At 37.7% G+C, this 12237-nt stretch overlaps 1 protein-coding gene across 1 annotated transcript in view; it reads left to right on the forward strand.

Annotated features, from left to right (window-relative positions):
* Positions 1-9440, forward strand: part of LOC140157261 (eukaryotic translation initiation factor 4 gamma 1-like) — a 52574-nt gene extending 43134 nt beyond the window's left edge. The window contains 7 exon segments of the mRNA XM_072180390.1: positions 502-706; positions 2268-2366; positions 2933-3052; positions 3411-3492; positions 4188-4328; positions 5450-5481; positions 5483-9440. Of these exon segments, the coding sequence (XP_072036491.1) occupies positions 502-706; positions 2268-2366; positions 2933-3052; positions 3411-3492; positions 4188-4328; positions 5450-5481; positions 5483-5626 (823 nt within the window). The 3' untranslated portion in view covers positions 5627-9440.
* The last annotated feature ends 2797 nt before the right edge of the window (positions 9441-12237 follow it).

A 12237-nucleotide genomic window follows, 5' to 3' on the forward strand; every position in this document is an offset into this window, starting at 1 on the left:
GGTCTAAAATAAAGCCTGAAAATACAAACCTCACAAAATTTTCTTGCTGTACAGTTATTGAAGAGAGAACCTTCTTTTTTTGCAGTAGAATATGAGCAACAAAAGCACCCTGACAATACAGATTCTCAGCCGGTTTGGTGCCGTAATGATAACAATTGCTTGATAATATAAAGTGTTTCACAAGCAAGAAGTGACATTTGTAAAGTAGAGGTCATATTTTCCTCTTGTCGGATGCAACTAAACAATCAGTTCCTGTCATGAACCACCAAGGATTGGTAGTCAACATAATACCTGGAACTTTGGTTTGACCTTCGGAAGTCAAATTGACCAAAATTCTTCCCAGCAATAGGCCTATTACCATGTGGGAAGGAATTACGGGACAAATCGACTTCCGATCGAAAAAACCACTAACAGTTACAGTTGGACAATTATTATTTGCACAAGCTTTTGTTTTAATGTTTTGACTAATCATGTATACCATTTTTTTTTCTTCCCTTCCAGTTTAAATGAAGTTTTAGAATTTGCCGATGACATGGCAATAGATATCCCTCTGATCTGGGAATACCTAGGCGAACTCATGGGCTCAATGATTCAAGATAAAAGGCAATCAATAGACTACCTAGGCAAAGCTCTGGAACCAGTGAAACCTTCAGGAAAGGCTGGCGTATTACTAGCGAATATTTTGAGGACGGCTGAGAAAAATATTGTGAGTACTGACATTAATCGTGTGTTTCCACTGGGCACACCATATTTCTTACTGGGTAACACCCGCTAATTGATTAACTGTTTGATAGCCAACCACCACATTTCCAATGTCGCGCTACCTGGTAGACGATCGTGTGATCTGGTGTAGGGCGGAAGTACTGTATTTGGTTTCATTACCTTGGTTTGTCCTGTGTCACACGGCATGCATTGCATCCATTTACTGTCACCTTGCAAGGTTGACTTCTGGTACACCCTTGAACTGTCACACCGAACGTGTTTAAGACTGAGGAAAATTCCCAGTGTTACACTGCATGATCTACCCGTACCGCCAGAGCTGGACCACGGTTGCCGGGTGTCCACACTGCATCACTCCGAACCGATCTGTTTCCACTGAGGGCATTAACCGGTAACACTCAAAACTAAACGCATTACCCGCTAACCTTTCCCCAGTAAAAATATGCAGTAAAATAGAAGTTGAATTCCCCATAAGATTCACACAGCAAAGAACTATTACAGGTATGTGTCCAGATCGACAGTGTCATCCCCCATTTTTCCTAGTCAAAACTTGATCAGAAAGCTCACATAACACACTGCAAGGAGATGGTTGTGTTGTCCGAGTGGTGATGAATTTGTGAATAGGCTAACTTACTGAAACACAGGTGTTGAGGAATGGAGAATTACAGGGCCAACATGTTGAACTTGTATTTGATTTCTGCTGTCACTGCAGGTTTTCAGACATTTGCACATTACACTTACACACTACACACCCCCACCCGTCTATTCAAATGCAGACGTCTGAAATCGCATTCAATCGACAAACTGAAGATGTTTTTCAACATTTTTTGTGTGTATGTGTACGATATGCAATTTCACCTGAAAAAAAAAAAAAGAAGAAAAAAGCGCAGTGATTTATAGTGCGCTACGCACAGGCACAACGCCTAGACGTTGATCCACAAGCCTCAGCACACTTTACAGGTTGTCGCTGACCACTACGGCCCCACATCATTCCATAAACCATTTACCAACAAATCGGGGACTTTTTGCAGCTACAAGAGCGCACACCCTAGACATTCCACAAATAACCATCGCAACCAGGATCAGCTCCCCGAGTGTCGTACGGGTTACAACGAGACAATTAGCAGCAAGTTCCTTGTCCAGGGGAATTTCAAGCTCAATTTTTCCACGTGAGCATACTAGGCACCACCAGGGTTCGAACCCGCAACCTCTCGCACCATAGTCGAACGCCTTAACGATTGAGCTAACTTGACCTAACTTGACCTAGCAACTGCGGACTGTATATTTAATGCACAATCAAGGTTGTTATCTCGCAAATGCATTATACATGCAATTGTGGTCATTTGCAGACCTCCAAAACTGATGATGGTCCCTCTTTGCAGAGCGGTCCACAGGTTAAATGTGATGTGAAATGTATATGTGTGTCCTTGTTTGTCGGTAAACACATACGCACTCCACACTCTTTAGAATTTCATACAATACACCACAAGGCAGTGGATATAATCGTTTTAAATGTGTACCGATATATGTTCTTCTTTTGTATCCAGGGTGCTGAGGACTTAAATGATTTATGGCAATCAACTGGCTTAACATGGGATCAGTTCGTACCCAGTGATGAAAATGTATTAGATTTCGTAAAAAGTAAGGTAAGAATCCCCCTTTTGACACTTGAACAAGAAAGAAGTATATATGAGTAAGTTCCGAATGATTGGGACCTAATGAAATAATGCTAATATTTTTATACCTCACAGTCACAGCAATATTAATCATCACATCAGGACGTTTCGATTTTGAAATGTAATTGCAATGCTGTTACAATGACACTTTGTACTTAACATAAGATGATAAAATATTTTAAAAAACTACACCTATTTGCAAAGACCTTTCGCATTGCCCGATTTGGCACAGTTTACGGTGTGAACATGAAGTCTGGTTGGGATTTGCAAAGACCTTTCGCATTGCCCGATTTAGCGCAGGTTATGGTGTGAACATGAAGTCTGGTTCTGATTAGCTAATTGAATCCTGTCATCATCACATCAGCACCTCATTCATCGATCAATCTGTATAGCATCTCGTGATTTGGCTTTAAGTGCAATTAGAAGACCATAGGCATCAGAACATAGAAACTAACAACATTTTGCAATGTCTGTCTTGTTTGTTTTTGTCATGCTTCAATATTTAACTACGTTTTTTTGTCATTTTGTATTTACAGAAATTAGAATATACACTACGTAAGAGTAAGGCGGATCCAATTGCCTTAATGATGAAAGAATTAGGTTTCATGCTAGCACAAGGGAAGTGTGATAATGATCATATCTTCGATTGGATAAAGGTGAGTAGGTGGTGATTGTACCTCAAGATGAGAAACAGAGTATTTGTATTTTGTATTTGTTTTACCCCTAAAATTTGTACTGACCCACTCATTTATTTAGCTTTTCAATTGGGTAAAGCAAGGCATTCTTTGTGTGGATCTTTGCAATTTTGTCATTAGGCAAAAATAAAATGTTTTAAAAGATGATGTCTAAATTAAAGTGGCATTTTGGCACATTTACTTATTTTCTTCTGGTTTCGAAGGTTTTGTGTTATTAGTCGGGACTAAAATGAAGAAATTCAGTCTGAGACTTGTGTGTGCCTTACCTTCAATACTTACCCTTGATAAATGTGTAATACCTTTTTTTTTAACTTTGCAGAAAAACACTGATCCCGAGTTGACCAAACAGAAAGATTTCATCCGTGCCTTAGTTACTGTTGTATGCCAGAGCACAATAGAAGGTGAGAAAAAGATTGTTTTATGATATACAGGGGAAAGAAGAATTACGCATCGCACACTAGCACATTTGATCTCGTACGTTAGTTTGTAATGTTTGAATATTTCCTTGTTCCAGTGTATGATGCGTAAGCATCTTCCTCTGTTTGTTTTACGATACATGTAGTCACAATTAAAAACAGATTAATATTAAAAATATTCTAGCAGGAGGTACAGAAGGAAAGTAACCCTAATCTTGCAAATATTTGAGGAGTGTTCTCTCATAAAAAGTTGTACAAGTAACAATTGTTGGAAGTTTCATACCAATGGAACGTGTGTCATTGGCGTATGAAGGGGGAGGGAAGGTAACAAAATTCCCGGTGTGTATTATCTTGGCCCGGTATGTACACTGGCATACAATATACATTTTTAGAGGGTCACTCAAGTCTTGACGCTGACCTACTCCAAACGTGTATATATATAATATATATTGGGACAATTACGCAGTTTTACATTATTTTGGCTCGTACGTTGAATTTTGGTGTAAAGGAGTGCAAACAAAATGAAGATTGCATTATTAGTCAATTTTATGCCTGGTAGGTGAGGTGGCCAGCCTGGTGAAAGCTATCGGATGCTAAGTACTACACTATTTGGTCTAGATGATTGGCTAAATCAAGTATAAGTAAAATAATCATGACCATACTTCTGTTTACATTTGCAGGTGAAAGTATTCGATGTGACCCTGAGCTTCTGAAGTTCCGGGCAAAATGTCTACTAAGATATATTGATGGTGACGTAGATAGAGAACTCCAAGCCTTGTTTGCAGTGCAAGCCTTGAACCACAAATTAGTTAACCCACCAGGTAGGTACTTCTACAAATATGTGAGCATCCATCCACCACAGAGGGGCTGTAATGTTGGCACAATTAGTTTGGAGATATGGTCCATTGAAATAGAAATCAAAGGATTTATTCAAACTTAATTATTGATATGTTGCTACCTTACTCGCAACTAGCAATATGGACATGCAAACTAAAGGTTATTTTGAGGTGAATTTGCCTGTTCAGTATCTTGAAAAGTGAAAATGCCGATTTTACATCCCATTTGTGGTGGACTGTTGCATTATGCAACTCATTGTGTATTGCTTGTTGACACTTTTCATTGACTCTGTCTACACATGCATGGACCCCATTGGAAATAAGTTGGCATATTTAGCCAACTTTATGGGTTATCCTGGCTCATTGACTTGGTTGTGTGTTTCTTGTGTTGATGATTGATTGCTTATTATTATTATTATTTGTTATTTTCTGTATTGTTGTCAATTTTGCCAAATAAATCGCCAATAAATAAATATGTACTAAAACTATTATACCTATTTGAAAACTCTGTTCCCAAACTTTTGGTTTCTGTATTTGGCAGGAACATAAACAACTTATGATGCATTACACTGTTCAGTTATCCTATTTTACATTAGCAACAAATGTCAGTTGCTCGAGTCATAAACTGCAAACTAAAAGTAATGTATCACTCAAAGACCGGCAATTTCAGAGTTCTATGGATATGTCAGTTGTTTTGTGTATTTTGATACCTTGTCAACTTAATACCTTAGATTTGTATCCATTTAATTGACAAAAAGTAGTTTAAAGAATGATGTCATTTCCATTTACGTAACATCACACATAATGAAGACAATGCAAAGCCATCACACAGTTGTGAGCCCATTTCATATGGGGCAGAAAAGTACCTGGAGTAATTTGTGAAATTGTACCTAAAAAAAAAAAAAAAAATAAAGCCGCGTAAAACTAATTTCATCATGAAACTTACTATTTTCTCATTTAGTGTTGAGATCAAGAAATTTCTTGTATATTATGAGGTAACCAAAGTACATATGATTAAGGTCTTGAGGTCCTGATAACGATAACAACAATGTAGTAAGAATATTTGAAAAGTGTATTTATTTTGAAAACACCTTTTATCTTTGCAGGATTTTTACGAATAATATTTGACGTCTTGTACGCGAGGACGTGATATCGAGGAAACTTTCTATGCATGGCAGAACAGCAAAGACCCTGCGGAGCAGAACGGCAAGGGTGTTGCACTCAAATCTGTCACTAGCTTCTTTGCCTGGCTCGGCGAAGCCGAGGAGGAAACTCCAAGCTAAACGAAACTAGACTTTCACTCGATAATAAAACAGGTGCTTTCCATTGATAAAAGGAGAGCTACATATGGCTCTCCTGGAGTCAGTTTTTGCAAGCTAAAACTGGGAGAGCTTTTAATATAGAAGATTATGTGAAAAGATAATAAGTCATTACACCCGTATTTAACTGAAACTGCTACTAATAGCATGATTGATGTGAGAGCTTTTTTCAAGGATAAATTGCAAAAGCCTTTATCATGATGCAGAAAAAAAACCATTTCACAATGTGGTGCAAAATAATACTGCAGTCATATCACCGAGCTGTATTTTCATGACATGCTTGATTTGAGGCTACTGAGCGGAAGTATTGATACTACGATTTATTCCGTAAATATAATATTGATGAGCCATGTGCATAAGTTGTGCATAGTCTATTTATGCATGCTAGTAGTAGCAGTCTCGGTACAATTGGTGTGTAATGCCTAGATCCCAAGAGGAGTGACAGGTCACCCTCGCATGGTGATAGGGAGAGTTTGATTCTGAAAATGCTCTGCCTACTCCTACAATGCTCTCATTGTCAAGAGATAGTACCTGTTCAAAATAATGATAAACACAGAAGAATATATCAATTAAAATGAGATTATTTTGTACTGCCTTTTTTTGTTTATTACTGAAAAGATTTGCTGGACTATTGAAAATATATTATTATTGTTATTATTATTAATATTATTATTAATGACTGTTAGTCATAATAATGACTACAGAAATAGTCACCACGATGTGACTAAAGAGATATTATGTGTAAACACTTAGTAAAAGCTTACTCAGCAATGGTTACCATTGTAACTATTGCAGATGGGTAGGAGATGTTAACACAGGAGTCAATCATACATGATCATGTCCCAGGCAAGCAAAGAAGCAGTGGAAAGGAGTTGTACAATGTTCTTGGACAAAGCGGCAAGTTCCAGGTTCAATTGGTGCAATTCCTGCCAGACGTCATTTTGGTATCGTATGTGGGACTTTATCTCTATGGTGTCGGCTCCCTGCAATGCAGCCTGTAGGACTGTATTGGAGTAAATTTGATTGATGTTGTAATATTATTGCAACCTGATTGATTGCAAATCCCCATTATCCTCTTTCTTCAATAGAAGAAATATATGAAATAATGATACTGTAATATGAAAGTGCCACTTGAAATGATGTAGACTGTATCTAAAAATGACCCGTTAAAATTTTCATTACGATTTTCAAGAAGTTGTATCTTTGCACTGATCCACACAATTACTGCATTTTGAAATCACACAATTTGACCCTTTCAGTGGAAGGAATCCATATGCATTTGATTAGGAGACATTCACACAGCGAGTACTGAAATCTTTGACATGTACATAAGTGTGATCTACCATAGTGAATAGTGAGTGCCAAGTGATCAACTTTTCACCACAATGTTGGTGGAGGCTTGAGTATGTCGCTTAATATTAAAGGAGACAGATCACTCATCTTCTTACATGCTCCTTCATGTACTAGAAATTTGAATAACAGTGCAAGTTGGTGGATCTTGAGGATACAAATTTTTCTGCTCTCCTTGCCACATATTCCCCAAAACCAATACTCTCTAAGGGGACAGAATGTTTAAAACAGTTGTGTATATAAATCCATTTTAAAATTAAGCAACTTAAAAACCTGAGAAGCTTGAACAGGTTATGTGACAAAATTATATGAGAATAATTATTCCACAGAAATGTGGAAATGCCTTTTTGTGCTTTTTACCATGGCAGAAAAATATCAAAAGAAAGCTCATAGCAGGAGAAAGATTGAACACTATTGTCAAAATTCAATACACTTTGCAAATTTTTTCAGGGAATATTTTCTTTGTTTTTCGGCATTTGTTTTTCTGCCAACGTACAAAAAAGGTGTGTCTTTGTCTGTGAAAAAATAAAATAATTATATATACAAAATCTGTTTGTATTTATCTTTCAAAGATACTTTCATGTTACAAACTTATAATAACTGAACTATTCAGTCTTTTGTATGATATGGGGATATCCAAGAAAAAAAATCAATTTGTGCTATTTTCATGAATGAATAAAAAGAGACTATTTATAAAGTTCTCTTTAAAAAAAATCAAGTGATGTAAAGCTGTTGACATAAGATGCCAATACATGTAATTTCAATACATAAAATGTGTTCCATGGGCAAGCAAGTTTGGCTGGCCTGACTTTCAATACCTTTAATAAGTTTTCATAACCTTGTGATGAATGTTTGCATAAATAACTTATATTTTTCCCCTGTATTACTTTGTTTCTCCTCTTTCAAAGGGTGTAGAGGGTTAGGTTAGCTGTGGATGAGATTCTTGTTTGTCCAAAATTGCATTTCAATACTTCAAATTTTCTTTTAAAAAAGTGGAGCTTCCTGGAATGGATGTACACAGTAGAAACTGTTGATAATTGAATGGTGCGTAATATACAGACTGAGGGTTTCCACAGGTTCGCCTTTGTGGTTGGAAAAGTACGGAAATTGGTTTTCGTCCGTATTAATATGTCAAATGACTGGTACAGTAACGGATTTGCTGTTGTTGGGAGGTTAAAAAAAGCAAGTAGATATTCAAAGATGACAGGTACACAGTAACCAATTTGGTGGTGTTGAGGAGAAAATGAACTTGGGTATATGGGCGATTCCAGTTACGGAAGACATGACCTTAATTTCCCACACGGGAGGTGTCGATTTCAAATGTAGTCGCCAATTCAGGTAACCCCATTTGAAATTCACACCCCCTGTATGGAAGATTAAGGCCATGTGTTCCATAGAGGGCATTTGAGTTATAACTGGAATAGTCCATTGTTTGAAAGCAAACATGGGTTTGTTTGAAATTGATGTTATCTGTTACAGTGCTAGTGACACCTCATGCATATTGTCCTGGGTAAGATGTGTTCACTGTAGGGGCACGTGTTAATAATGTTAATACATCAAGAGGTCCAAGGAAATCCAAGGTGTCACTGGAGCTAGAACAGATGACCGTTTCAAATTAAACATGATATGAGCGATTAATTGATGAATGGAACCATTTCTATTGATATGTGTATCTTATTGTAAAATGGCAGTGTCTTGATTGGTAATATTTTATGCTGCAGAGAAGAGATACTTTCTTGAGATTTTGTGTTCAGCTGATCTCTCTAAATTCACTTTGCTGTGGTCTATTGTACCTTGTGTAAAAAGAAGTATACAAAACAGAAGGAAGTTTGTAAGATGTAATTAATGTGTATGGAATGAGAAGATTTATCGATGTCTAGAGATCTACAATGATATTAACGAAATGCATTTTATTTTTATTTTTGTTTTCGGTGTCTGGGATAAGAGTGTTTAATGTTCATTTGTAAATGTTTCACCAAGAGTTATCGGGTGATTAATTATAAACTTGAGGGAGAATTCGGCAGCTGCACATTAAACACTCGCACGTAGGGTTATTTAATTTTATCACACACTGCAACAATGTTGATGAAGAATTTGACTGTATAATGGTGATTGAAGCATATGCAAGACAACCATGTTAAATTCTTGGCTTACAATAAATTAATGATGAAAAAAAAGTTGAATTGAAGAGATGTGAAGATTCATTACAATGGGGGTGTTGAAGAGATGTGAAGTAAAAAAAAAATCTATTACAATGGGGTGATTTTAACCATTGTGCTTTTTTACATTGGTATTATGAAAACGACATAAATACCAATGTGAGTGAATGAGTGAGTGAATTACAGAAAATAAGCAACATGGAAGTTGGAAAATAAGAATATTGTTGCAACAAGGAAAAGATGAATTAAAACACTCAGAAGATATTGTATATCATGTGTTGTGTCTTTATTATACAATTGCTTTGCTCCTTTATTCTTTGGTAGATGCCTGTTATAAGGGTCGAGTTATACCTCATGTTTGATATGTGGTGCAACCAACAAGTTGCAAATGAACTGTACCCAACATTACCCATTTTTTATATATATTTGCGGAGATTGTACATATCAAAAAACTATCATAGAAAGTAGTGATAAGTGTTCTGTGGTAGAAATTTTGATAAGTGGTTTTAGTCAGAAGATATCTCATTTTCAATTTATCATCTAGTGAGGCGGATATGTGACATTAGATTGGATGAGATGTTCACTTTTGGCAGAAATCATGAAAATGGGTTTTTAGGGGGTTGAAGGTGTGCTGATTTCAAAAAGCTACGTATACAAATAATCGGAGCAGCCGTTTGGCCGCCATCTTGGAATTCAAAATGGCCGCCATTTGAATATATAGTATGTTAAATTTCTCCGCTTGTGAAGGTCACAGGTTGCTAAAATCAGTGGCAATACCCATATTTGTATTGCAAAGGGCCCCATAAAAAGTACTTTTAAACATGCGAACTGTTACCTTAAGGGACCAGCTTGGATTTCAAAATGGCCGCCATTTAAACATTGAATGTTGAATATCTTGGCCTGTGAAGATCACAGTATGCTAAATATGGTGGCAATACCCATATTTGTAATGTCAAGGGTCCAATAAAAATTATTTTAAACATGAGAACTGACCTTAAGGTACCAGCTTGGATTTCAAAATGGCCGCCATTTAAACATAGTATGTTGAATATCATGGCCTGTGAAGACCACAGGATGCTAAAATTGGTGGCAATACCCATATTTGTCAGTGGCGTAACTTTGGTTCAGGGTGCCCGGGGGCGAAAGTAGATTGGGTGCCCCTAACCAATGGTGTGCATGGTACAAAGCCCCCCCACCCGGACAAAAAAATGAAAGAGAAAAGTGCTCTTCCGACAAAAATTGAAAGAGAAAATCGGGAACGCAAAGGAAAAGAAAAGGGACAAGAAGCCCGTTTTCCACGATCATGGGCCAAAATAGTGCAAAATACAAAAGATTTGCCCGCTGCTCGCGCGCACAATGTCCCTATTATACTTTGATCAGCTCGTAATAGGCGGGACTTGTTAGGCTTTTACCACTACGCCAAAAGTAGACCCACATTAAGAGAGCCATTATTTGACCTGTCCGGCCTATATTTTGTGTGTTAAAGAAAGTAGACAAAGTACAGGACTTGCATTAGTAATTTGTGATGCTTCTGGAGAGGTATGACAAAACAATTCTCAAAGTAAAATATTTTGATATTAATCCGCGATGTTATAAGGCCCGCCGATTAGGAGCTGATCAAAGTATAAGCCCTTTCCACCCAGATCATGGGCCCAAATAGTGTAAAATACAAACATTTTACTCGCTACGCCCGCACATTGTCTCAATAAAGCCTTTTTGGGAAGATCAAAGATTTAAATGTACATACTCTCTCTAAGAAAACCGGTATATGTATAATTCCCTCTGAAAATACCGGGTCAAAATTATGCAAGCGCAAAATTGCTTTCGTTTTTGCCCTAAAATATTACCCCCCCCCCCCCGACCAAGAAAGCTTGCTATGCCCGTGATTGAAAGCCATATATACCTACCGAATAAAAAAAAAAAAAATAGTGTTTCCGATCAAATTAATTTCATCTTTCAATGAACTTCATGTTAACAAAAATGTTTTCATCTTCTCCAATGGCTTTACTTTTCAAGATTTATCACTAGCTGCAGTGACGTAGCTAGAGGTTGTGGCGCCGGGAGCAAGAGTACAAAATACCCCTTCTTCCTAAGACAATTGCGCGCCCGCGCGAAATGTCAGACTTAAATACCACTAATTTGGTATAATCAAGTTGAATTTTGGTCTTTCAAATGACAAGTTAAGGTGCACTGCGCGCGAAGCGCGCGACAATTTTGTGTTGAGGGGGGCACCCAAATGAAGATTAATTCTCTCCATGGTAGGTAAAGGTGTCCACTTCGTTCCTATAACAAAGTATTATCGTGTCGAAATGCATGTGTATCCAGGCCTGGCCAGGGTGCCCCTTAGCCCGGGTGCCCGGGGGCGCGGCCCCCCAGAGCCCATAGGAGTTACGCCACTGATATTTGTAATGTCAAGAGTCCCATATATATTATTATTCATAATACCTGCTGCCGTCATTATTTTAAAATGTGACTCCGTTATGAAGATGGCACATAACAAAACAATCAGCAGTGCTGTCTCTTCTTTGACGCAGCTTATTATGTTCAACACAGTGAAGCCATGCAGGGCCGAGAGCCACTTTGTCGAGAGCCATACTGCACTGTGGAACGAGAAACACTTCTGCCTATGTACTTGGGCCTTCTGATTCACAACAAAACGAGAAATCGTGGTCTCATCGAAGATAAGGGCATTTCTGTCTTGTGTTGCAAGGTCATAGACATTATTTATGATCATAATGAGGTTGTTTATCCAACATATATGAGCTAGTTTGTATACCACTGGCAACCTGGACAACATAGATCACAACCCAACGTCAACTTTAGCATGTGCTGCATTCCATGGTACCACACTGTCTCTCACCCAGCATTTGTATTCAGAAGAGACTGGTACTCCACTCCAGGACAATAGAATAGTTCTAGATAATGCAGCCATTCCTAAATCCAAACACATCAAGCCATTGCCTGAGACCTACACTTTCATACCTCCACAAGGCCTGCCTAACACCATGCCACAACCCCCTAAAATATAATCAGTTGTGTGATTCCTGAATCACCAATACTCATTTC

This window comes from Amphiura filiformis, chromosome 7, assembly GCF_039555335.1.
Source record: "Amphiura filiformis chromosome 7, Afil_fr2py, whole genome shotgun sequence".
Taxonomy (NCBI): Eukaryota; Metazoa; Echinodermata; class Ophiuroidea; order Amphilepidida; family Amphiuridae; genus Amphiura; species Amphiura filiformis.